At 49.7% G+C, this 23,989-nt stretch overlaps 1 protein-coding gene across 1 annotated transcript; it reads left to right on the plus strand.

Moving 5' to 3' along the window:
* The first annotated feature begins 5,204 nt into the window (after positions 1 to 5,204).
* Positions 5,205 to 23,936, plus strand: SORD (sorbitol dehydrogenase). Its single transcript, XM_051796498.1, has 9 exons — positions 5,205 to 5,333; positions 9,261 to 9,294; positions 10,019 to 10,183; positions 11,851 to 12,010; positions 14,586 to 14,704; positions 14,955 to 15,020; positions 21,032 to 21,207; positions 22,027 to 22,148; positions 22,788 to 23,936. Exons 1-9 carry the CDS (start codon positions 5,271 to 5,273, stop codon positions 22,951 to 22,953), a joined length of 1,071 nt encoding a protein of 356 aa, XP_051652458.1. The 5' UTR covers positions 5,205 to 5,270; the 3' UTR covers positions 22,954 to 23,936.
* The last annotated feature ends 53 nt before the right edge of the window (positions 23,937 to 23,989 follow it).

A 23,989-nucleotide genomic window follows, 5' to 3' on the forward strand; every position in this document is an offset into this window, starting at 1 on the left:
GAGAGCATCATCCAAATGCTTCTTGAGCTCTGGCAGCCTTGGTGCTGTGACCACCGCCCTGGGGAGCCTGTTCCAGTGCCCAACCACACTCTGGTGAAGAACCTTTTTCTGTTAACCTGCTCTTGGGGTGGCAACATTGAAACAAGGAAAGAAGAGGTATGGGAGGCATCAAAATAGATTAACAAGAAGATCTTACTGCTCGTAAACCGGTTGTATTAACAACAGATATCTGGAAGAATGGAGAAGGGGTGTTTGAGGACACGTAGAGCAGGAGTTACTCACAAAGCAAAGCAGAAATTCCCTGGATTGTCACCCTGACCTCAAAACCCCAAACTCCACCAAACTCCTCTGGATGACTCTGGCAGTGTGCACCCTGCTCTGGCATAGCCTGCCAGGCTCCAGGTGACTCACTCTGCTACAGGATATTCCAGGAAAGTACACCAAAAAAATAGGTAGACACTTGTTCCAATGTCAGCCACAGAACACACAGAACACACAGAACACAGATCCACTGCTGCTGTTCAGAAAAAGTTCCTTTGCAAAAAAAATTTGGTTGTGAGCTCCATATTTCTGAGGGTAAACACATGGTGCCAAGGGACTGTCAGCCACTGGACTCCTGTCCTGCCTCGGGCTTGGAGACAGAGTGGTTGCCATAACGGTTGACATGAAGGGAACAGCCACTCTCCCAGGAAGGGGGAACATACTCGCCTTCACACTCTTAAAAATCTAGCATGTGGTCCCTAAACATTTGTCTCAGAAGGACATTTCAAGTGATTTCCTGAGTGGTGCCTCCCTCTGGGGACAAACACGCAAAATATTAATTGATGGGATGATAAGAGGTGTCATGACTTAGCAGCAGGTAGAGCTGTCAGCAGGTGTAGACAAGGAAGTCAGGACTGAGTATGGCTTCTGTGGAAACTATAAATCTGAGTGTGCAGATAACTCCTTGTGTAGTAAATACCTGACTGATGAAATAATGGCTTTGACAGAAGAGGAGGAGGGAGGGGTGGCACGTATGTGCAGGGATGGATGAAAGTCTTGATGCAGAACACAATAATGACGCAAAAACTTATAACCAGCAGTCACAAAGGCTCCCAGGGCCTTCTCCTGCCCTCACCCAGCTGCCTGGGCAGTTGGCTTATTATTTAAGAATCTAATTGGCCCCACTTGGAGCTCTTCCATAGGATTATTGAACTTCATTCTAATCTAGGTTCGATGATATCTTACATAGCCTTAACACCCAAGGTCCCTTTGACTCAGAGGTGAGATAAGGCTGTCACAGGATGATGGCTTTATGGTTGAGGTGCTGTTATTAAGATTAGTACTGTGATAATTAATTGATTTCTTTTTCTAACTTTGTCAGAGGTTCTTGCTGATCTTAGACAGGAGCCTTAGAATTTCCTTTGTCAGTCTGGGAGAAAACATTTTGATCTAGTTGGTCAGAAACAGAATTGTGACCTTGGGATGTGGAAGAAGCTTCAGAGGGACCCTGTTGAGGGCGACAACACCTCCCAGGCAAACGTGAAAATTCTTTACAGGGGAACTAAGAGGAGAAGAATAGGAGTAGTTGCCTCCAATGTAAGTCCTGCATGGAGATGGAGAGCTCATGGAGGTGAAAAGATTTGGCCCAGGCTATGGAGAATTTAGCCCTTTGGTTGCATTTAGGACCAGACAGAGGCTTGCACCGACATCTGAACTTACAGCAGATATTTGGCTGCTCCACACAGGGCCCCCAAGCCAACACTAAACCTGAGGCTGCCCCAGCACATGGGAATGCTGAAGGATCACCACAAGGATCCCGGAGTCCAAACCACTGTCCTCACCCTCTGCGGGAAACCGGTGGGCAGGTGACCTCCAATGCTGCTATTTATTTTGGGGGAGTTCATCCACCAAGACATGGAGATGCATCAGCCTGAGGTCCTGCCAAACCTCTCCTCACTGAGTTAGTTCTGAGAGGTGTTTCATAACTTGCAAACAAGGAAAATACCTGTTGAATTTGACTGCTGTGAGTGAATTTTCAAGTCAACAAAGCACCTATCTCCTTATCCAGTGATGCCACAACAACCCTGATCATTGACTGAACAGGCAAACATTTTTTTTGGTTGAGTTAATGCAAAATGGAAGGGTTCTGTGCGAGGTCACCTGTGGCTATGACATAATCCCCACAGCACTGCTATTCTGTGCCTGAAGGAACATGGATGGCCTCCATGCTAAGGAAGAACTGGATGCCCACACACATAAATGAAAGAGAAATGAATTAGGACTACGTCCTAAGTGTGTTTTGTCTTTGGTTGGCAGTCAAAAGGGCCTGTCAGGCAGAGCTGAAGGCAAACAAAGAGAAATGGACCATGGCAAGTGCTTCCAAACATCTTTGAAATGAAGATCTCAGAAGACTTGTAGCAGCTGGTGAAGTCCTTGTGATCCTGAAGCAAGAGCAGGCCCAGTCAGCACACTGGAGATAGCTGCCAGGCAGGAAATGCCAGCAGGGAAAACACAGATGGGAAATGTGATGTGGATCTGATTCAGAAGGGAAGCGGGAAAGAGAAGGGGAGGCAACTGGAGGCAAAATGCTGACAGTCATGGCAGGGAGGTACAGAAGAGCTGAAGGAACCAGTTCCCCTGCCCCAGCAAAAAGCCACTTGTTGCCCAAAGGCTGGCAAGGAACCTTCTTCCTCCCCTTCTTGTTGCAGGGCAGGAGCAGAGGCTGCAGACACAGGACTGTGTTGGCATCACTGCACCTTGAGAAGAACCAGAAGGGAGAAGACAGAACCACAGCACTTCAAACCTGTCCCCCTGCCCTGTCAAGTGACACCCTGGGAACACCAGCAGCCCAGGCTGGTTCTCCAGAGCATCCCCTGGCATGCACAGAAGCCATTTTCACAGCAAGACAGACCACATGGTGGTTGAAACACATATTTTTTGGGGCTGCCCAACACACCTGCCATCAGCCTGGTCTGAGTGATGCCCACAGAGGAAATCCTGGCTGCATGCAAGGAACCAGCATGGCTTTGGCAATGCAGCCTGCAACTGGGCTCCAGGAAATGTAGGGAGTTCAAATGGAGAGAAATTATCCAGAGCAAATATTGAGCCTGTGAGAAATCTCCCTTGAGAAAGGAGGGAAAAGGCTGCATGGGTATGACCAGCTTCCCATGCATCCCCAGCCATGATTAATTCTAGGGAAGTCTGCTTATTCAGGGTTTTAGCTGTGGATCAGCAATATTGTGGAAGAGAGTCTGTGAGGAAAGCAGGATTTAGTGCTGCAGAAGATGATTCCTGTGACAGCTCCCAGTGGAGACCTTGACACCCTGCAATGCACTTGGGGAGCAAAACCGACACAAGAACCCGAAGGACTTGCTCATAGCAGGAGCCTCGAGTTCCCAGTGGAGCTCCCAGTCCATACCTCCAGATTTAGGGAGCCCAACAGCCCACAGGGTCCAGCTGTGTGGTGCTGTGTGCAGGATTTCATGGTGAATCCCACACAGATAATTAGTGTGGCAAGTCAAGTCTGGAGGCAAACACATTCTGAAAAGGAGAGGCACAAGCTGATGCCTTGAGAAAACAACCATATCCAAGAAAAGATGGCTATTCCATGAAAGACAAATACTGCTGCTTCAATGGATGTGGCGGGAATTGCATTGTTGTGTAAACACAACAGTGTTTTGTCACAGCTTCCCTCACACACACACACACACACACACAAACACACACACACACACACACACACACACACACACACACACACACACGTCCCCTGCCCTCAGAGTAACCACAGGAGCGGCTCACAGGTGCTGATTTGATGCTGACTCTGACCCTGATAAGTCTTCCAGGGAATTACGCTGAAAGGGGAAAAAAAAAGCATCAGTCCTCATGTGACTGGGAGGTGAAACATTGTTACAGGGAAATTAAATTCATAGATACACCCATTCATGCAAGGAAGAGGAAGAAATAATAGTAGAAACAGAGGCTATTTTTAGCTGGTTCTGGCAACTTTGCATGAAAAATCCTGTATATTTTCTATTTTTTCAAACTTGGAAAGCTTTCAGCTGCAGAATGTTCTTAGAATGCTCTTCTCTCTGATGACCAGCGACAGGACCTGAGGGAAAGGCAGGAGCTCTGTCAGGGGAGGTTTAGGTTTGGATATTGGGAAAAGGTTCTTCCCCCAGAGGGTGGTTGGGCACTGAACAGGCTCCCCAGAGCAGTGGTCATGGCACCAAGGCTGACAGAGCTCATAAAGTGTTTGGACAACACTCTCAGGCACAGAGTGGGATTGTTGGGGTGTCCTGTGCAGGGACAGGAGCTGGACTTGTTGAACCCTGTGGGTCCCTTCCAACTCAGGATATTCCATGATTCTATGACACTGGAGGGGATAATCTTTTTGAGATCTTTACCAACTCCTTTTGAGTGGAAAACCTCTCATTCCCCAAAACCAGGACCCCTGAAAATTGCACTTTTTTCCCCAATAAGCCATTTTTGCAGCTGAGATAACCACATTCCTATGATGCCATGTCCAGGCAAGCCCACAGATCAGCATTTTATTGGATTTTAGTCAAAGTGCAGGGCACGGTGTTGCCACCAGCATGGCCTGAAGCTTGGGCTGGGGCTGGATCTGGATGTAGGGCTGGAGCAGGGGCCAGGGCCTGGAGCCAGGGCTGGAGCAGGGGCTGGAGCTGGAGCTGGGCTTGGAGCTGGGCATGGAGCTGGGTCTGGAGCTGGAGCAGGGGCTGGGGCTGGAGTTGGAGCTGGAGGTGGGAATGACCCTGGAGCTGGGGCTGGAGGTGGAGGAACTGGGGTTGGAGCCGGGAGCTGGGTCTGCAGGCAGGGCTGGAGCTGGAACTCAGGGTTGGAGCCAGGGCCTAGGGCAGGGGCTGGAGCTGAGGGCAGGGCCGGGACCTGGAGCTGGAGCAGGGGCTGGGGCTAGGTCTGGAGCTGGGAATGGCCCTGGAGCTGGGGCTGGAGCTGGAGGAACCGGGGTTGGGGCCTGGAGCTGGGGCTGGAGCTGCAGGAGCTGGGGTTGGGGCCTGGAGCTGGGGCTGGAGCTCAGTGTTGGAGCCAGGGCCTGGAGCAGGGGCTGGAGCTGAGGCCTGGAGCCGAGGTTGGGGCTGTGGCTGGGCCTGGAGCGGGGGTCGGTGCCCGGTCCGTGTCGCCGTCCCGTCCGTACCCGCTCGGTGCCCGGGGGGCGGCGCCGGGCCCGGCAGGGGGGGCGGGGGCCGGGGCAGGGTCGGCCCCCCCGGCGGCGGCCCTTGGACCCGGTGCCGCGCAGAGCCCGAGCCATGGCGGCGGCGGCGGGGCAGAACATCGCCGTGGTCGTGCACCGAGCCGGGGACCTGCGGCTGGTACGGCGGGGGCGGCGGGGCCGGGCGGGAGCGGGGCCGCGCTCGGGGGGCCGCGGGGCGGGGGGGGCCGGCGGCGGCTCCCGCGGGTCTCGGGGCTGAGCCCCCGCACTCGGGGTGTCCGGCCACCCCGGTCCCTCCCGTTCTCCCCCTCTGGGTCCCCCCCGGTGCCGGGCTGCGAGCGGGGAAAGGCAGCGGCTTCCACACTCCTGGGGGTGGGGGTGACCCGGGGGGCGCAGGCGCCCAAATCCTGGGGTGCCCCGTGGTTGGGGAGCCCCCAGCCCCGCTCCCTGTATGGCAGCTTCGGGCTCCCCATAGCGGTGCAGGGAAAGGAAAACGCACCTGCCCTCGTGTGCCTTGAAGGTGAAACATTCTTGCCAGAGAAATAAATTCGTGGATACACCCATTCATGCAAGCAGGAGAGCGCAATACTGTTAGAAGCACGGTCTGCTTTCAGATGGTCCTGGCAACTTTGCGTGACAAATCCTGTACTTTTTCTGTTGTTTTTCCAAGCTTGGGAAGCTTTCAGTTGCAGAATGCTTTTAGGGGACACAAGCCATTCTCATAGCTGAGACAAGTGCTCCCAGGGAGCAGGGATGGAGGGTGGTTGTAGCTGCTTTGGGCTGTCAGAGCCCAGGTGAGCAGCAGAACAGAGGTCTCAGAGGGAGCAGGTGCTGCAGGACCCCCTTGCTCGGAGTGTGTGTGTGTAGGGGGGTTATTTTGTACTTTTAAAGTGCTTCAGGCTCATTCTGCTTCTGTCACTGTGAACACTTGGCTCTTCCTGGTTGCTGAATCATCACAGTGCTGCTTGGGGATCTGTGTTTGCCAGTTTGATGAGTGCCAAATGGGGGAAGGAAGATTTCCATGGGCAAACATTGGCAGGACACACAGTCCTGGCAGGAGGGCTCTTGGAAGCACACAGACTTTGGATACCCACAGTGCCTCATTTGGAGGATGGTTATCAGGGATTTTTCACCATTCCCACCCAGCCCAAGCTGCATGTGCCGGAGTCTGAGCGGTGTCTGTGGGGGTGGTTCCTGTGCAGCTCCCAGGCACCTTTGACACAACTGCACTTTCACTACAAGCACGTAGAGCCTGGGCCTGGAGCCTGACTACCAAAAGAAATAAAATGGGTTGAGGATTGAGGTGGTCCCTCTAATTCAAGAAACGTTTTCAAACTCCTGTGATTTGTGACACAGGTGAGGTGGACACTGACTCCATCACAGCTGTGTTGCTGGTCCCTAAACTGGATTACACCCACATGTGTGAGTTTTCCTTGGGATGTTTGATATTGGAGCTGGTCACCAGTGCCCCCCTGCCTCACTGGCAGCCCCTTGGTGTCATCCTCCTGGGCTTCCCTAAAGTTTCTTTGCCACAATGTGGATGGTGCTCACTGTATTGACCCACTGATCACCGAAGGAGTCTCAGCAATGAGCTCTGAACTTATTGATACCTAAAGCTGGGTGAGACTATTTTCCTGCAATTCCCATACTTTTCTTGATTCTTGGACATGTTTCCCATGGGAGAGTCACTGTGACCCCTGCACTATGTGAAAATGCATTGACTTTGTTTTTATTGACTCTCCTCTTACCCTTGGGTGGTTGCCACAGGCTCCTGTTTGGTGCCTGCTGAGGATTTATTGTTTTTTATACTTGTACCATGACCTGTCTTTCCCTGTCTCCTTTCACAGAAAACATTTACTGCATTTCCTTTACCAGTCACCATTTCTGAACTTCTCAGTGAACACCAATCAATAGCAGAACTCGTGTCTTTGGTGTTCTCTGTTTGGTCACTCCTATTTTCTACAAATCAGGCTGGAGGATTCATTTCTCACTAAGGTGTCTGGGTTTTTTTGGGTACAGCTGTAACTGAAAAATAAAAAAAGTATTCTTTTTTTTACACACCCCCATCTTCAGCTGGAAGTTCGCTTTATCTCTTACTGTGGACTATTTTGTTCAGTCTGTGGTCTGTACCTCTGGTGTGCCACCGGATCGAGTGCTTATTGCATTTTCTGTGTAAGAGAAAGACCTCTTTTAAAAATAATGCTCAGGGCTGTGTTCCTCAGTGGGACAAAACAACCCTCCCACATATTAAAATTGCAGCTACAGGTCTGAACCCAGAACACAATAATCATGCAAAAACTTATACGTTTGCACAAAGGCTCCCAGAGCCTTCTCCTGCCCTCACCCAGCTGCCTGGGCAGTTGGCTTATTATTTCAGAATCTAATTGGCCCCACTTGGAGCTCTTCCATAGGATTACTGAACTTCATCCTAATCTAGGTCCGATGATAGATAACTATCTTACACAGCCCTAACATTCAAGATCCCTTTGACTCAGAGGTGAGATAAGGCTGTCACAGGATGGTGGCTTTATGGTTGAGGTGCTGTCATTACAGTTAGTATTTTTTTTAATTGATTTGATTTAATTAATTTAATTTAATTAATTGATTTCTTTTTCTAACTTTGTCAGAGGTGCTTGTTGATCTTAGACAGTTTCTTTTGCCAGTCTGGGAGAAAACATTTTGATCTAGTTGGTCAGAAATAGAATTGTGACCTTGGGATGTGGAAGAAGCTTCAGAGGGATCCTGTTGAGGGTGACAAAACCTCCCAGGCAAACACAAAAATCCTTTACAGGGAAACTAAGGGGAGGAGAATAGGAGGTCTGAACATGGAAAATTTCAGTTGGTTGAATTGTATCAGAACAATTCAATGTGTTTTCAGAGTTTCTCTTTCTGTGATGTTTAGAATGGTGAAGTACAAAGTAGGAGTTGAGGAATATGCTGGGATTGAGAATGTATTTAATTAGTTAAAATGCAGAACAGTGCTCTTCAAAATTTGAGCAGCAGATGGATTCTGAAGGTTCATTGTTGGCACTACTTTGAGGGGGCTTTTCTTAGAGACGTGATTGTTGAGGTGGATGCTCAATGGGTATTGTAGTGTCTTGGTGTTGTAAAACCCAATAAGATGATTCCTTTCGGGTTTTGATGCAGCTGAGGGAGCTCAGTGAAGGCAAAATGCCTGCAGACCTTTTGGGTGGAAGGGTGACTTGAGGCCAAGTGACCATTCTCTAACTCTTCTAACTCTAACTTTGTTCATCCCATAAAGAGGTGCCACGGCAATTACAAGAGGACATGACCTGAAATGGGATTTACAGTAAAGTTTAAAGATGATTTATACATTGTTATGTATAAATCATTATGCAATTATTATGTACACATTATTATACATAAATATTATGTATAAATTATGTATCACTGGAACAGGGTGGGGAGGCCCTGGCCCAGGTTGCCCAGAGAAGCTGTGGCTGCCCCATCCCTGAAAGTGTTGAAGGCCAGGTTGGACGGGGATTGGAGCAACCTGGTCTAGTGGAAGGTGTCCATGCCCATGGCAGGGGGTGGAACTTGATGATCTTTAAGATCCCTGATAACCCAAATCATTCTGTGATTCTCTGATTATGTACTAAAAATATTTCCTATTATTTATAATAATAACATAATCACCACAATATTAAGGCTTTACAGAAAGTGGTGGTTCAGGATCTTCCCGGTCACAGAAGGTGATTTTTTTTGTCAGCCTTCAGGGATGAAGGATTAAACTGAAACTTGAGGCTGCTCCTGGGCAGAGAAGTTTAGTATGTGGCTCTTGTTTGGGCAGGGAAGGGAAATGTACTGCAAAATAGTTTGGAGAGTGGATTTCCAAGCTGGCAGTTGCTCACTCAGAACGGATCCCATAATCCTCCCCTGAGCCTGGAAAACGAGCTGCACTTAAGAGGAAGCTCCTCATTGCACAGCAGGGTCTTACTGAGCAGACAGGACCAAACCCCTCATCTGCTTCTGGATTTATGTGAGCTAACCTGGACTGGCCTTCCACAAGGTATTCCAAGGGCAATGTACACGCAGCTAAATGTTTTTTTTTTCCCTTTCTCCATAGGAAACCCGTCCAGTCCCAGAACCAGGTCCCAATGGTAGGTCTACAGATGATGCTTCTGTCTGCTTTCTTTACTGATCTCTTGGTTTTCTCATTCTCTCTTGTTACTCCTTGATATTATAAATTTATATATGGATAAAATATTTCAGAGGAAGTATAAAATAATCCAAAAAAGACTGTGGCTGAAACAGATAATACTGCTTTTCCAGCTGAAAAGAGGAGCAGGAGCAGTCACAGATACATCCCTTTATCTGGCTTTTTCTGCTTCCTGTTCCATCAGTTCATGTATGTCACATTAAATGGCTCTTGGGACATGTCAGATGATCTTATTGCAGGACTAAACATTAATAGGGTGGGCATAGGGGCTGATAAAAATTTGATTCACTAACTCTCCAGGGCTGAAACCACAGCTTAGGGAGAAGGAAAAATTAAATGGACTTGCTGTTTTATTCCTGCTCCAGCAATAGTCACACCCCTCTTAAATTGTATTGTTTTGTGGACCGTATTTTTTGTTGACATTAGCTTTTGTCTCACCATATTTTCAGCCTTCCTGATTTGTGAGTACATGCGTAGTTCGGTATTTCATGGTTCATGAATGTGTGAATGTGCCGTTCTGGTGTATTTATTTAACACCAGTAAATTTGGATGTGTCAATACTGGCTTGGCCTTTGCTGTGGGGCCCAGGGCCAGCCAACGTGCTGCTCTCCCACTGCCTGAGAAGGTGAGTTTTCTACAAGGAGTTTTCCCTGCTGTTCTGGCAGAGGTCCTGCTGCGCATGCATTCCGTCGGGATCTGCGGGTCCGACGTCCACTACTGGCAGCATGGCCGGATCGGGGATTTTGTCGTCAAGGACCCCATGGTGTTGGGGCACGAAGCTGCTGGGACTGTCGTCAAAGTGGGCTCAGGGGTGACTCATCTGAAACCAGGTATTTGCAACCAAAACTGTTTGGTTTTCCTGCTAATCAGTTTCCAAAAAATGTGTCCATAGCAGGCTGGGCTTCTTTAGGTCACACAAATTTATCTGGGGTTCTGAGGTCACAGCGCGATGTTCTCCTTCACGAAGTGTCACTGTGCTGCTCTTAATCACCCCGCTTGGCCACTGTGGTGTATGATATTCCTTAGGTAGCTTTATCCTGGGATATCTCGAGCTTGCCTGGCTGTATTTTAATGCAGAGCAGAGCATATGCCAGTACAAGGTGCCTTTTAAGGAAGCTTGATAAAGCTTCAGAAACCACGTGCGTTGCTCTTGCCAGCAACCTGCTGTTAATGTTTCTTCTGTGTGTGTGTTCTTGAAGTAGCAAAAGGCCTCCTGCAGTGCAGAGAGGTCACTGGAGCAACTGCTCCAGGCCTTGTGATGTGACCTCCACTGCTCGCTGTGCTCCTGAATGTCCTAGAAAATGGGCTGAGCAGGGAATTTTGCAAAGTTTGCTGATGAGAGCAACTTAGGCGGGATGGAGAGGAGGCAGGATAGCTAGCAAGAGTTACAGGGAGACCTGAGAGGTGCCATTGAGATCCAGGTGAGATTCCATGCAGGTAAACATAAAGTGATGTCCACAACAGAAGAAACAAATCCAGCTTTGTAACTAAAATGCTCACTGCTGAGGGGTGAGACCTTTGGTTCTGCCACTGAGCGTGGGAGTATTGCCTCAGCAATGGTGAAAAATGCAAATCACTGTTAGGAAAGTACAGAGACTCAGTCAGAGGACATCAGTGCCCATCTGGATTCTGTGGGCAGTTCCAGTCTCCTTCTTTCCAAAGGGATGTAAAAGAGGTGAGGACAGAGGAGGACAAGGAGATGATGGGACGTGGAGCAGCATCTCTGTGATGCATATCTAAGTCAGGAACTTTAGCTGGGAGCTGGAGAGACAACTCAAGGATGTGTGGCACATGTCTGAGGACTCATGGAGGGCAGGGAGAGGCCAGGTAAAGCTTTCCTGTTCTCTGATTCCTCCAATACAAGAGCAAGGGACAGTCAGAACCACATACAGCATCCACTGAGATGTAGCAGACCAGGTACACAGTGGAAAGAGGAGGAGAAATCGTTCAGTGTTACTAAATACAGACAAACCACATACAGCTTGGGAGGCTGGAAGAGCATTCAGAATGTGTGTGTCCTGCTCCTCTCACCCCCAGACATCCTCCCAGGCCATCTCAGAGGCGATGCTGTGGCCTAGATGGCTCTTTGCTTCTGTCCATCCTCCTGCTTGTCACCATGTCTGGCTGAAAGTCTTTGGTGGAGCTTCACTTAGAGATTTGGCTCCAATTGGCTTCCTTTTCCAAATAAATGGGCTGGTTTGTGTCCCTTGTGTACTAGCAAGTTGTACTGTGGTCACACTCTTTCCTCTAGTATGGAGAAAACATAATTGCCTCGTGATTGCAATTAGATAATCATGGAATCATAGACTGGCCTGGGTTAGAAGGGACCTTAAAGCTCATCTCATTCCACCCCTTTACCATGGGCAGGGACATTTTTCACTTGACCAGATTGCCCTGGTCCCTCATGCCTCTCTTGTTCCAGGGTTCCTGTGTTTTTTGGTGCTACTCATACCTGTGTGCCACCCTCTCCCTGACTGACACAGCCTTTCCCTGGCAGGTGACCGTGTGGCCATCGAGCCGGGCGTCCCGAGGGAAATGGATGAGTTCTGCAAAACTGGCCGCTACAACCTGTCCCCAACCATCTTCTTCTGTGCAACCCCCCCCGACGATGGGAACTTGTGCCGCTACTACAAGCACAGTGCCAGCTACTGCTACAAGTTAGTCCGTGCTTGCTCTGCAGGGAAATACACACTCCCTGGGGGAAGCAATCACCTCTTGGCCCTTCTGAGCACTCTTTACATGATCCCAACAGGTTTTGTTGCCTTCTGATCCATAAATAACATGTCTAAGCTTGGATGGCAGCCACTTTGCAAAGGATTTGTCAGGCAGGAGTAGTTTATCCCCTCCGGTGCCAGACATAAACATTTCTTGCATGTCTTCTGGGATGTCACTTCTGCTTTACCCTTTAATTATTTTCCTTTTCCCATTTGCTCTCTGCTCTTAGTTTGTTTTCTGCTGTCTTTTTATATCCTTGCCTTCTTAGGCTGGTGCCTGAAGGTTTTTATCTAGTTCTTTGAGCTGAGCTTTGCTGCTGCTTTTCAGGAAACACCATGGTGACTGCTGACACCTTGCTCTGTCATTTGAAACAAAGTCATCCCACTCGGAGCAGAGCAGGAACAGTAAGCAGTGGCCCTGCTGAGCTGTTTGTCTTATGTGACTCTGAGTGTCCCCACTAAGCTGCCAGCATTACACATCTGTTTTCATATCCAGTTCAGCAAACCTGAGTATGTTATTAGTTGTGGCAGGACTGACACATTTGCTTAGAAGCAAATTTGTGCTTAAACACTCTGGCAAATCATAGAATCCCAGAATGATTTGGGTTGAAAGGGATCTTAAAGCTCATCTTGTTCCATCCCCCTGCCATGGGCAGGCACACCTTCCACTTATTCAGGTTGCTCAGAGCCCCATCCAGCCTGGCCTTGAACACTTCCAGGGATGATGGGGCAGCCCTAGCTTCCCTGGGCAACCTGTGCCAGGGCCTCATACACTCTGGAAGCCTGAAAAAGCCTCTCCAATGTTATACCCACATAAGTGCCTTTAACAAGGAGTTAAAAACAGCCCAGTTAAAAATAATGCCCCCCTGAGACTGCTCTACCTGTCCAGCATGTTTTTTCGCAGTCTGTACAGAGCTGGTTCTTCCATGAGCAGGAAGGTCCTTGGGATTGATCCTTGGTGTCTGCACAGGGAGCATTCAGGACTGCAGCAGTCGGAAGGAGGCACTTGACTGCTCTTCTCCTGAGAGTCCTAAGGCAGGAAGCTTTCAAAGCAGATCCCAAGCAGCTGCTGTCAGGATGAGGTGCTGCTCCGGATGGGAATAACATCTCACTGTCCAGACCCACTGTCACTGATTTCCTGTGTATTAAAATAACATTTTCTGACAACGTCACAAGTTTTTGCGTGGGAGGACATGGCTGGTTTGTAGCCAGCTTCTTTCAGGGTTTTGCTTTTTTTTCCTCCAATTTGAGTAAATATAACTTTGGCTATCTTGTTTTATTTTTGAGCTTTGAAATGCAAATCCTGGACTTGGTGCTCCTGGTTTCAGATCTGCAGAGCTGTGGCTGGCTGATGCCGAGCAGATTCCCTGGCATGAAGCTGCTCTGCCAGCACAGGGAAGTGTGGTTTGCTGGGAACAGCTGATGGCTGAGCTCAGTGGGCTCTCGCACATTTGGCCAGTTATTGTCTGTCCTGCTGGTGAGCAGACTCTCTGTTGGATGCTCCAAGTAACTTGATGGAGGTGGGATCACACTGTGAACCTGCCCTCCCCATTGACAGGGCAGTGCCCAGATCCAGCAGGAGCAAACGTGATGCCAAACTCTGTGACAGATGAACTCTTGCAGTCAGACCTTTAAAGCCTCCTGGAGATAAGGGACATGCAGATATCTTACAGCTGTCTTCCCACAACCATAATTTCCACTTCTTTGGCTTTGTGTTGTCCTGGCTGAGATCTGACCTTGAGCTTCCCAGGGCTGTCAGAAAAACCCTCCTGGCAGGTACAGCTCTCAGCACCCTCTATGAGGGAGCCCATGCTGGTGGCTCCCTGGTGGGCAGCATTGTGGGGATGAGATTTATTCTGTCAGCAGTTCAGAAGGGTTTCACCCCCCTCTGCTTTTTTCCATCACTCACACTGGCTGCGTGATGGGGCTGTTTCTGTCTAAAGACTGCTGCGAGGGTGTGTGCTGGGACCAGTCCCCTGGTTTAAAACACTTAGTGCATCAGGGGAGCAGGTCCCAGGTGTTATGGGGAGACCTGGACCTGGCTGCCTTTTCTGGTGGCATCACCTTTGGCAACCAGATGTTTTCTAAAAATGTGGAGCTGAGTGATCCAACCCAGGTGAGAGGTCTGGGATCTCACTGGTGGGTCCCAGCCACAGGACAGCCCTTGGGGTGGTGCATGTGCAACTGGGGCGTTTATTCCAGAGGGAATGAGTGGCAAAGGAGTCCTTGGGTTCACTCATCAAGTACTGGAGAGTTGATGTGGGAAAGTTTGTGGGTCCCTGTGTTTGGTGCTTGGGCAAACCTCACTGGTTTAGGTGCACTTGATGCTGCTTTAGAGGAAAAAAACAGGCAATAGAACTTCTTGAAACACATTCCAGCCTGGTGTTTCTCTCACCAAGGGTGAGGGTGGGTTTTGCCACTGTGATTTACACCCATGTTTGGTCTTCGAGTGTCAGGGCTTTCCTTATCACCCTCATAAACCTCTTTGGTGACTGTTGCTTGTGTCCCATTCTTGCAGGCTTCCAGATAACGTCACCTTTGAAGAAGGAGCCCTTATCGAGCCCCTGTCAGTGGGAATCCATGCCTGTAAAAGAGCAGGAGTCACTCTGGGAAGCAAAGTCTTCGTGTCTGGCTCTGGTATGGTGAACACATTCAGTCCTTTGGTTCCCTGTCTGCTGGGAGGGGATGGGCAGGGCTCAGGTTGAGCTCCTGGGCTCTGCTGTCAGTGGGGGTCATGGCACAGCTCCAGGGGTGCCAAGGGGGACCTTGGGGCTGCCAGAGCCTCCTTTAACCCAGGAACACGCAGGGCTCTGGGTTCAGTGTTCAGAGCCTGTGGCTGGTGCTGCCTGGCAGTGATACATGTTCTCTTTCACCCCCTTGTACCCAGGACCAATTGGCCTCGTTAATGTGATTGTTGCTAAGATGATGGGTGCAGCTGCTGTGGTGGTCACAGGTAAGTCCTTGTATCCCTCGTGTGCCTATTTCCCACGATACAACGCTTTCACAGAATCACAAAATCATTAAGGTTGGAAAAGACCTCTTAGATCATCGAGCACAACCATTAACCCAGCACTGCCAAGCCCAACCGTGTCCATAAGTGCCACATCCACATGTTTTCTGAACACTTCCAGGGACGGTGATGCCACCACTTCCCTGGGCAGCCTGTTTCAATGCCTGGCCACCCTTCCAGGGAAGACATTTTTCCCTAATATACAACCTAAACCTCCCCTGGCACAACTTGAGGCCCTTTCCTCTTATCCTGTCCCTTGTTCCCTGGGAGCAGAGCCTGACCCCCACCTGGCTTCACCCTTCTGTCAGGGAGTTGTAGAGAATGAGAAAGTCCCTCCTGAGCCTCTTTTTCTCCAGGTTGAGCCTCCCAGCTGCCTCAGCTGCTCCTAGTGCTCCAGACCCTTCCCTGGCTCTGTTCCCTTCTCTGGATATGCTCCAGCACTTTGACTAATTCCAAATTATTCCTTCAAGTTTACTGCTGGGAAAGGCAGCCCAGGCAAATCTGTTTGTGACTGGAGTAGTAGCCTGTGCCTGTCTGGAGGGAATCCTGTTGTTCCCTGGGACAAGACTTAGATCTCTGCCCTAACTGGGATATCCAAGAAGATGCAGTTTGCAACTCCTCTGCTGGGTTAGAGGACCAGGGTCATAACTCCTGATTCCCAGCATGGACAAGTTGTGTGGGTGGAGTAGCCTCAAGGAGAACAATCCAGAATAAAGAAGCAATCAATGGTCCGTGGATCAGGCCTAGAAACCTTCTTCAGACTTTGAGCAGGTATTTCGGAAGAGTCAATGCATCTGTATGTCAGCTCTGAGTTTTTTCTGTGTGCAGCCACACTGTGCTTCTCACTTGTCTTTCTCTGCCCTTCTTTCTGCTCCTGTTGGGGGTTTCATTTTCCACTGGTTATCCACATAGACTGAAATGGCCTTTTCAGAGTCCCTGCATTTCAGAAATGGGCCTTCCTTGTGCAGCTGAGGTTTCTGGTCCAGCTGCTGCTTACAGCAATATCTTTGCCTAGCTGCATCTGGAAAACCTCTGAGGAAGGAGATCCCACCTTTCAAGGTACCTACTCAAAGTTTGCACCACCTCTTAACGAAGAAGCTTTTTCTGGGGTCCACTCACAAACTGTCATTTGTGGGGATTTACCCTTGTCTGCAAGAGCTGAAATGAGTTTTCATCACCTTTGTAGCTGCTCTTCAGGTTGTTGCAGAGCTGTTCCATCTCCCCTTTTTATCCCATGCTAAGCCAGCCCAGCTGCCTCCACCTCTCCTCCAGGGTTCAGTCTCTCTCTCTGTAGCTTGCCCAAAAGAAGGGAGAGCTGGAGAAACCTCAGGATGTTCACTGGTTGAAATCTCCACCTGGGGTTTGAGCAGGGCCTGGAAGTGGTGTCTCCAGCTCTCACTGAGACTCTCTGATCTTTCTGAGTGGTGATGGCCAGGAGGAGCAGTTACAGGTGCCACTGGACAATGAGCAAGGGTTGCTGCAGTGCTTTTGGGTCAAAGCCCCAACCTGGACCTGTCAGAAGGCTGCTACTCACCTCCCATTCTTAGGGCCAGGTGTATAATTGACCTCTCGACTACTGTGTTTCCATCTTTGGGTTGAGAGATAAAATTCAGGTCCCACCCTCTTGCCTTTGCAGAAACATCCTTCAGTAGTAGCTCAGGTCAAAAACCAAGGCAGATTATTGCCTTCTCCTCCCTTAATCCTCTTGCTGCCAAGTCCAGGGCATTTTTAGTTCTGCTGGCCTCACCCTTGAAGGTGTGTGTGCTTGATGGACGGGATCAGTCCACACCTCAGATTTTGAGAAGTGTTGTCATTAGTGGACGGTGTTTGCTGTAGCAGGAAAAACAGCTCTGCTCCTGAATCACACACGAGGAACTTTGCTGCCCAGCTGGGCTGGTGCAGGGGCTGGGGGTGACCCCGTTCCTGGGTGGGGAAGGGCTTGGTGAGCTGGCAGGGGTTGGTGGGGCTGAGGCAGCTGGCTCAGCCTGTCACCCCATTCCCACTCCTGCCTGAGTATATCTTCCCTGTAACTGAGAGCTGCTGCTGCCTCTGCCCATAGGCTGCTGCTGGGGGCCCTGGGTGAGCTGCTCTGTGTGTCATGTGCCACAGGACTCCAAGTGGCCACAGGAAGTTCCTGGTGCCTGGTTTGTAGGGTCAGTAGGCTTGGATACATGGAATTACCCCTTATCTCTGTGTGCTGGCCTAGATATTGATTGTGACTCGTAGACATCTCCCACACAAGAGGGGTTTGGCTGAGATGTTGAGAGACACCCATGGAGGTGCTGTCCCTAGTCAATTATTTGTGTGTGACATGAGCTGAGGAGTGGGTTTGGTTTGGCTCGTTGCCCCTTGGGATTTTGCTGCCCTTCTCAGAGAATTGCTTTTTGTGTCAGCTTTAGGAGCCAACACCTGTGAGATGCCTGTCTGCCCACAAAGGACCTCTTGTACTTTGCAATCAGATTCTTTGAATTCATTACCCGGAATTTTTATGATGTGTTTGTCTGTGAAGAGCTTTGTCTGTGCAGCACTTAAGGCTTTAAATGTTTGTGTTTGTTTTGACAAGCTGCTCACAAATACAGAAATATTTAGAAGTATTTAGAAAAGCTTTTTCCTCGCCTGGGGAGAACTCATCTCCTACAGCTTCTGTCTGGCTCACCTGGAGTGATTGATGTATTTAGCAGGCTCCAGCTGGGTGGGAAGATCAATTTGTTTCCTGGGTCCTCATCTACTCTTCACAAAGGTCTATGTCTTTCTCCACTCCACTGCTGAGTGGACGTGATTGATATTTATGTACAACCTTCTCCTGTCCTTCTGCCTTGCTGCTGCTCTGAAAAGCTGCTTTTCTCCTTAGAAACACACAGAAGTTCAGCCTTACTCCCCATCAAGTGAAGAGACAGTTTAGGTGTTTGTATGGCAGTGTTGGGCTCTCTTGCCTTGCTCTGTCTGTCACTAAAGTTGCATTTAGTAATTCCTATGTAAGGGAAATTATTCCTCTTGTGCTGTCTGAATCCTAAGTTCTGGGTGTCAGTGCCTCCAGAAACCCTGGAAGTCAAGGTCAGGGAGGATGAATAACTGTCCAGAGCTCAGCTCCTTTGAGAAAGAAGATCAACACAGAAAGTGTGAGAGCTTCAAGAATATTTACCTGTCAATTTGGCTCATAAACCATTATGAGAAGCTTAAAGGTAATTTGATAACTTATTTGGAAGCAGAGACACAGGACTACTCTTGTTCTGGCAGCCAAAACTTTAATTAGCTCCAGTGGCCAGGAAGTGAAAACAGATTTCTCACTAGAGGCAAGATGCAACCCTGTAATTGTATAATGGACCATTTTTGCAAGGCTTGTGTGGGGTTTGGCCTCAGTAAGGTTTGAAATTCAAATGACTTGGTCCCTCCCAAGACTCACAAGTGTCTGGAGCTCCGAACAAACCAGTAACCTGCAGATCTGTCTGCTTCAGGAAGTGCTTCATGCTGATTCACTTAGGCCAGAGATATTATTGCAGCCCTGAGCAGGGCTGACGGTATTTGCTGCCATGTCCCATGTGCCTCTCTGAGCCAGGACTTCCTTCCTGAGCAGGTCAGCAAACCAGAGGCCAACTACAGCAACGGTGGAGGCGGGGGGGCTTTTTTTGTTGCCCGAGAGTGACTTTTTTGGCCACTTTGAAACACACTGGCTGTCCTGTCACTCCAGGAGAAAGTCTCTGGATTATTTCTGCCAGAGAGACAGTTTAAAATACCTTAGTCACTGGGCAGATACTAAAAATGGCTGAGTCCAGCTGTGTCTGCTGTGAGCTGGTGTGAGACCAAACTTCACAAGGAGTTGGGTCCATTGCTGGGAGCCCTGTTGAGCCTTGTGGTCTCCTTGGTATACACAGATTTGGGATACAACAATCATGCTGGGCAGAAGTGTTTCTTATTACTTCAGGTGCCTCCAAAAGTCCCTGCCCATGATCTTGGAGCACAGGAGGTCTCTGAGTGCAGCTCAGCTGGGGTCAAGCATGACCAGACACATGGCCTGGAGCCCAGTGCCCAGAGCGTGGGAGGGACAGACCTGACTAATCCTCCTGCAGCCACAGGAACGAGAGCCCACATTGAGGCTTCCTGGGTGATGCTGCCCTTACTTTTCAGCCTTAGCTTTTCCTCTTTCATCTACATTTCATTACCCTTTGTTATCCCTTCTTGAAACTCCCTCCACAGCTCTTCTGGGTGCTCATCTCAGTGGGTGTGGCCACACCTGGCATCCCAAGCCCTCCCACTGCCTGTAGGGTCTTGTCCATCACCTGCCCTGCCAGTGAGTCCCATCCTGTTCCCTGTGTGATGGGCAGGCAGAGCCTCTGGTCCAGCTCCCTCCCAGCACGTGGCTGAGTCAGAGGGGCTCATGTCAGAGTACTGGCCTCAACCTCCTTTCCTTTTCCCTTGATATTTTCACCCCATCCCATCTCTGACTTCTCTGAAGACTGTGCCCTGGTGAGAGGGGTGTCTTGCACCTTGCTGTGTGTCCTGGAGAGGAGTGTGCCTGTGGCAAAGGCATCATTTTCTGAGTCTTCAAGCTCAGGACCCCTGGGAGGAGACACTGTTCACCCCTCAGTTTTGGGTCTAGGAAATCTTGGCTGTTACAGCTCTTGATTCAGCCATCTTTTCCAGTGCCAGCCTGCAGACCCCTGTAGACTACTGCTTTAGTGCAGAGCAAAAAGGTTGTTGACCTGGGAAATGCCACTCTTCTCCTTGGCTGTTCACCTCCTTATCTCCAGAGATGTCCTGGTCACCACTGGTGCCTGCAGAGGGGTGGGTGCTTCTTTCCATGGGATGTGGAAGAGCAGAGACAGTGTGGCTACCTGACAGGGCAGCTTGCTCCATGGTACAAACCATCCTGTGGATCTTCAGAAGGTATTTACAGTGCTGTCAAGAACCCTAGAGACAGAGTACTGGAATTGAGCCACGCCCTCACAGATGTTTATCATCACCAGCTTTGTTGCTCTGTCTTAATGGGGTGTCTGAAGTCCACCCTATTACCAGATCCACTCCCTTTTTATTTTATGGGCTTGTCTGTTCGTTCACCTCTGACAGAAACTGCCTGAGAGACACTCAGCAGTCTCCAGTGCTGTTACCAGGAGGGTAAAGGAGTGGGAGATGTCTGTGGCAGCAGGGACATGTACTGTTGACAACTGATGCTTTCTGCAGTTCACTCAGCCAAAAGCACCAGCTGAGAGTTCACTGAGGAAGCCCTCAGAGACCTCATGGTCTGCTCTCATCTGGTGCCACATTAATGATCCTCTGAGCCCGAAGTCTCCTGTGAAAAGGCTTCTTAGTGCTATGCTGTCCATACCCAGGTGATTTCTGGGCCATCAAGGAGCAAGGTCAGAGCAAGGTTCATGCCCCTTGGGAAGTGTCCTTGAGGGTGGGAGTAAATAATGTGAAGAGCCAGGGAAGGAAAATGCAAGAGTGGTGGATTTTTGCCTCATTGTGGACTCTTCCCTGTGCTAAAGGGGCTCCAAGAGAGCTGGAGAGGGACTTCGAACAAGGATCCAGAGTGATAGGACAAGGGGCAATGGCTTCCCATTGCCAGAGGGAGGGTTAGATGAGATATTGGGAAAGAATTCTTCCCTGTGAGGGTGGGGAGGCCCTGTGGCACAAGTTGTCCAGAGAAGCTGTGGCTGCCCCATCCCTGGAAGTGTTGAAGGCCAGGTTGGATCGGGCTTCGAGCAACCTGGTCTAGTGGAAGGTGTCTCTGCCCATGGCACAGGAGGGAACTGGATTTGCTTTAAAGTCCCTTCCAACCCAAACTAGTCTGTGATTTCATGATCCTCTGCCTGCCCAGAAGGAGTGAACACAGACCCTTCCCTCTCTTGGTTATGCTGCCCTGTGCACACATGTAGGAAGCAGTTTCCAGACTCAGGTTGCTCCTCCCCTTCTTTCATACAGTGCTCCAGCTCTTGACTTGTTTTGCTTTTCCCCAGATTTATCTGCCTCTCGCCTGCAAAAGGCCAAGGAGGTGGGGGCAGATTTTACCATTCAGGTGAAGAACGAGACCCCTCAGGAGGTGGCCTCCAAAGTGGAAGGTGTGCTTGGCTGCATGCCCGACATCACCGTGGAGTGCACAGGGGTGCAGGCCTGCATCCAGGCTGGCATTTATGTGAGTACCACTTGTCCCCAATGCAGAGCAGGGATGGCATTGGTCTGGTTTTGTCTGGGATGCTGCAGTGAATGAGTTATTTCACTCTCACTGTGTTTAATTTCACTGGGCTTGGTGTGGGGAGAGAAGGTGCTCATTGGACAGCAAAAGAAGAGAGGCAATTGAAGAGTTAACGTTGGCATGGGGATAATTGATAATTACTTTGATGCTCAGGTGCTAAACCACTTCCCAAAGAGACCTCAATAAGACCCCAAAACCCAAGCATGGCTGTGCAGCAGTGTCAGGCAGCTGGTACGAGCAGGACATCACCTTCTGTTAAGTTGAAGTTACATCCAAATAAGGAGAATAATCAAGAAAATTATTTCCAGAAGGTGAAGGAAGCAGTTAAAGAAGTGATGTTTTGCTGCCATGAACATATTAAGAAGAGGATGGGGTGAAGGTAGTGAGGAGTTTCACAGGGAAAAACAAAGAGGGAAATGGGACAAGTGGCAAAAAGAGAAATTGCAGTGAAGCACCAGGCTTAGTTTTAAATCTTTCCTATTGAAATCCCAAAGCACTCTTTGTAGTCCTAAATGCCAGCCATTTTTCAGAATGAGATTTAGATACCAGAATCCTTTGGAGATTTTCAAAAGATTGCATTTTTAGCCTTGAATACTGTGTGTTTCACTCTTACAGGCTCCTGACAGCATCCTGCCTCTCCCCTGGCTTCTCCATCATTCACTGCAGCCGCAAAGTGTGCCTTTATTTTTGACAGACCCTGCACGGGCTCCAGCAGCTGCATTCTGCAAAGTGTAACATGTTTGTGTTTTTGCTCTCCAGGCCACTCGTTCTGGTGGGACCTTGGTGCTGGTGGGGCTGGGGCCTGAGATGGTGACGGTGCCCATTGTGAATGCTGCCGTGCGGGAGGTGGATATCCGCGGGATATTCCGCTACTGCAACACGTGAGTTGTCAAACTCTGTCTTAAAATGAGAAATGTCTTTAAGTAAGTAATTTGGGAATTAGATTAGCTGCTGCACCCCTTTGTATCCCTACTGCTCTAACTTGGCCCATTCCTAGTTGGACTCCATGACTGTGGTTGGACTTGATGATCTTTGGAGGTCTTTTCCAACCTCTATGATTCTATGATTCTAAGTGGAGCAGCAATGCAATCCAATTGAAGAGGCTGGAAGCTGAATGAGGCTTTTCCTTTCCTCTCCTGCACCGAGTCCATGAGTTTGAGCTCCACAGTGGTCAGTGTGCAAGTGAGGAGGCCAGGTGAGGGGAGAGCGGAGCATGGCAGTTTGGTTTTCATTTGATGCTTCCAAAGAAGTTGTTTCCTTGATTTTCACTTGCTTCCTACTTAGCCAACTGTCTGGGAAGCAGGGCCTGCCTCCTCAGTGCTCAACAGCCCAGCTCAGTTGGCTTGTCCCATCTCCCATGCTGGATGCTTGAGATTCCCTCTCCAGAAGATCCTTTGCAGGCAAAAGTCCCCTTGGCTGCCTGGGCTGAGGAAATAGCTGCAGTGAATCAGGCTCCTCCCTGCTCTTTCCTTGGGCTCCAAAGCAGTGCTTGCTCTCATCCCCTGCTGTTTCCCTTGCAGGTGGCCCGTGGCCATCGCTCTGCTCGCATCCAAGCGGATCAACATCAAGCCCTTGGTTACGCACCGCTTCCCCCTGGAGAAGGCTCTAGAGGCGTTTGAGACCACCAAGAGGGGTGAGGGGGTCAAAGTCATGCTGAAGTGTGACCCCACTGACCAGAGTCCCTGAGCTGCTGCAGTGCCCAGCCCTCGCCCCACTGCACCGGCCTGCCTGGGACGTGCAGGATGAGGCTGCAGGAAGGAGGCTGATGTGGGGCTGTTGTGTGTTTGCAGTCACCTTGCACAGCTGCTTCTTGTAACTAGAAAATCAAATGGTGATGAGGGTGAGTGGCACTGAGATTCACCATTAGAGCACTAACAGGTAGTTACAAATGGACAACCAAGAATTCGAATCAAAATGTTGGGTTAGAAATGAGGGTTTTCACAGTTGGCTCTTCTCCAGCAGCCCCCCAGCAGAGCCTGGCCTGATGCCTCTGTGCTGGGGGAGGTGCTGGCACTCCACCTTCTCACCCTGCTGCTCTGGCTGCAGCCCTTCCTGCATGACAATCCCTGGATGTGAGATAGCCCTGTGTGAATATTCCCCCTTCCCATTGCACCTTCCCTCAGGGATGCTCAGGGATTGTACAGCCTGTGGAACAAAGCCTGGCCATCCCCCCTCCATAGGAAGCATCAGCACATTCAGGTCATTCTCTCCATGCTCTTTGCAAATATCCCAAAGCTCAGAGTCTAGGGTTTTTGTGAAGCTGGTCTGGAGGCCAGCTGGGACCACATCTGCTGTGTCACCCCCCAGCAGCTCCTTGTGGGACCACTTCAGGCTGGGAAACTGGGACTGCTGAGGGCCTTGTCCTTATGTGGTTCCCAGGGAGGGGCTGCTGTTGGAGGATACAGCTGCTTTTAGCACAGAGGGAAGTGCAGGGGAGCCATAAGGGGACAGCATCATTCAAAGGTTTTACCACTGTGAAAAAATCATAATTTTTTGGGAATATCGAACCTTCCTGCTGAGTTTGTGAGCCATGAACAAGGTACTAATGAGGTAGCAGGTTGCAGATAAAATCTAATCTTTGATTACAGTCATGTTAATTTTAGTACTGAGAGATCAGTTTCTTCCTTGGGCCGGTACTGAACTTTCCTCAATAAATTCTGCCTACCTGAGACCTACCTGGTGTGTCCCTTAAAGTGTGGGGTGACAGTGTTGGAAGAGTTTC

This window comes from Manacus candei, unplaced genomic scaffold (genome assembly GCF_025592945.1).
Source record: "Manacus candei isolate 608988 ecotype Guabito, Panama unplaced genomic scaffold, ASM2559294v1 h1tg000046l, whole genome shotgun sequence".
NCBI classification, from domain to species: domain Eukaryota; kingdom Metazoa; phylum Chordata; class Aves; order Passeriformes; family Pipridae; genus Manacus; species Manacus candei.

Bases quoted from the DNA above. Each gene is read 5' to 3' on its own strand.
- SORD (XM_051796498.1), top strand. From the start codon at position 5,271: ATGGCGGCGGCGGCGGGGCAGAACATCGCCGTGGTCGTGCACCGAGCC. The intron at 21,208-22,026 runs GTGAGTACCACT...TTTGCTCTCCAG, and splicing joins GCATCCAGGCTGGCATTTAT to GCCACTCGTTCTGGTGGGAC. The intron at 22,149-22,787 runs GTGAGTTGTCAA...TTTCCCTTGCAG, and splicing joins ATATTCCGCTACTGCAACAC to GTGGCCCGTGGCCATCGCTC.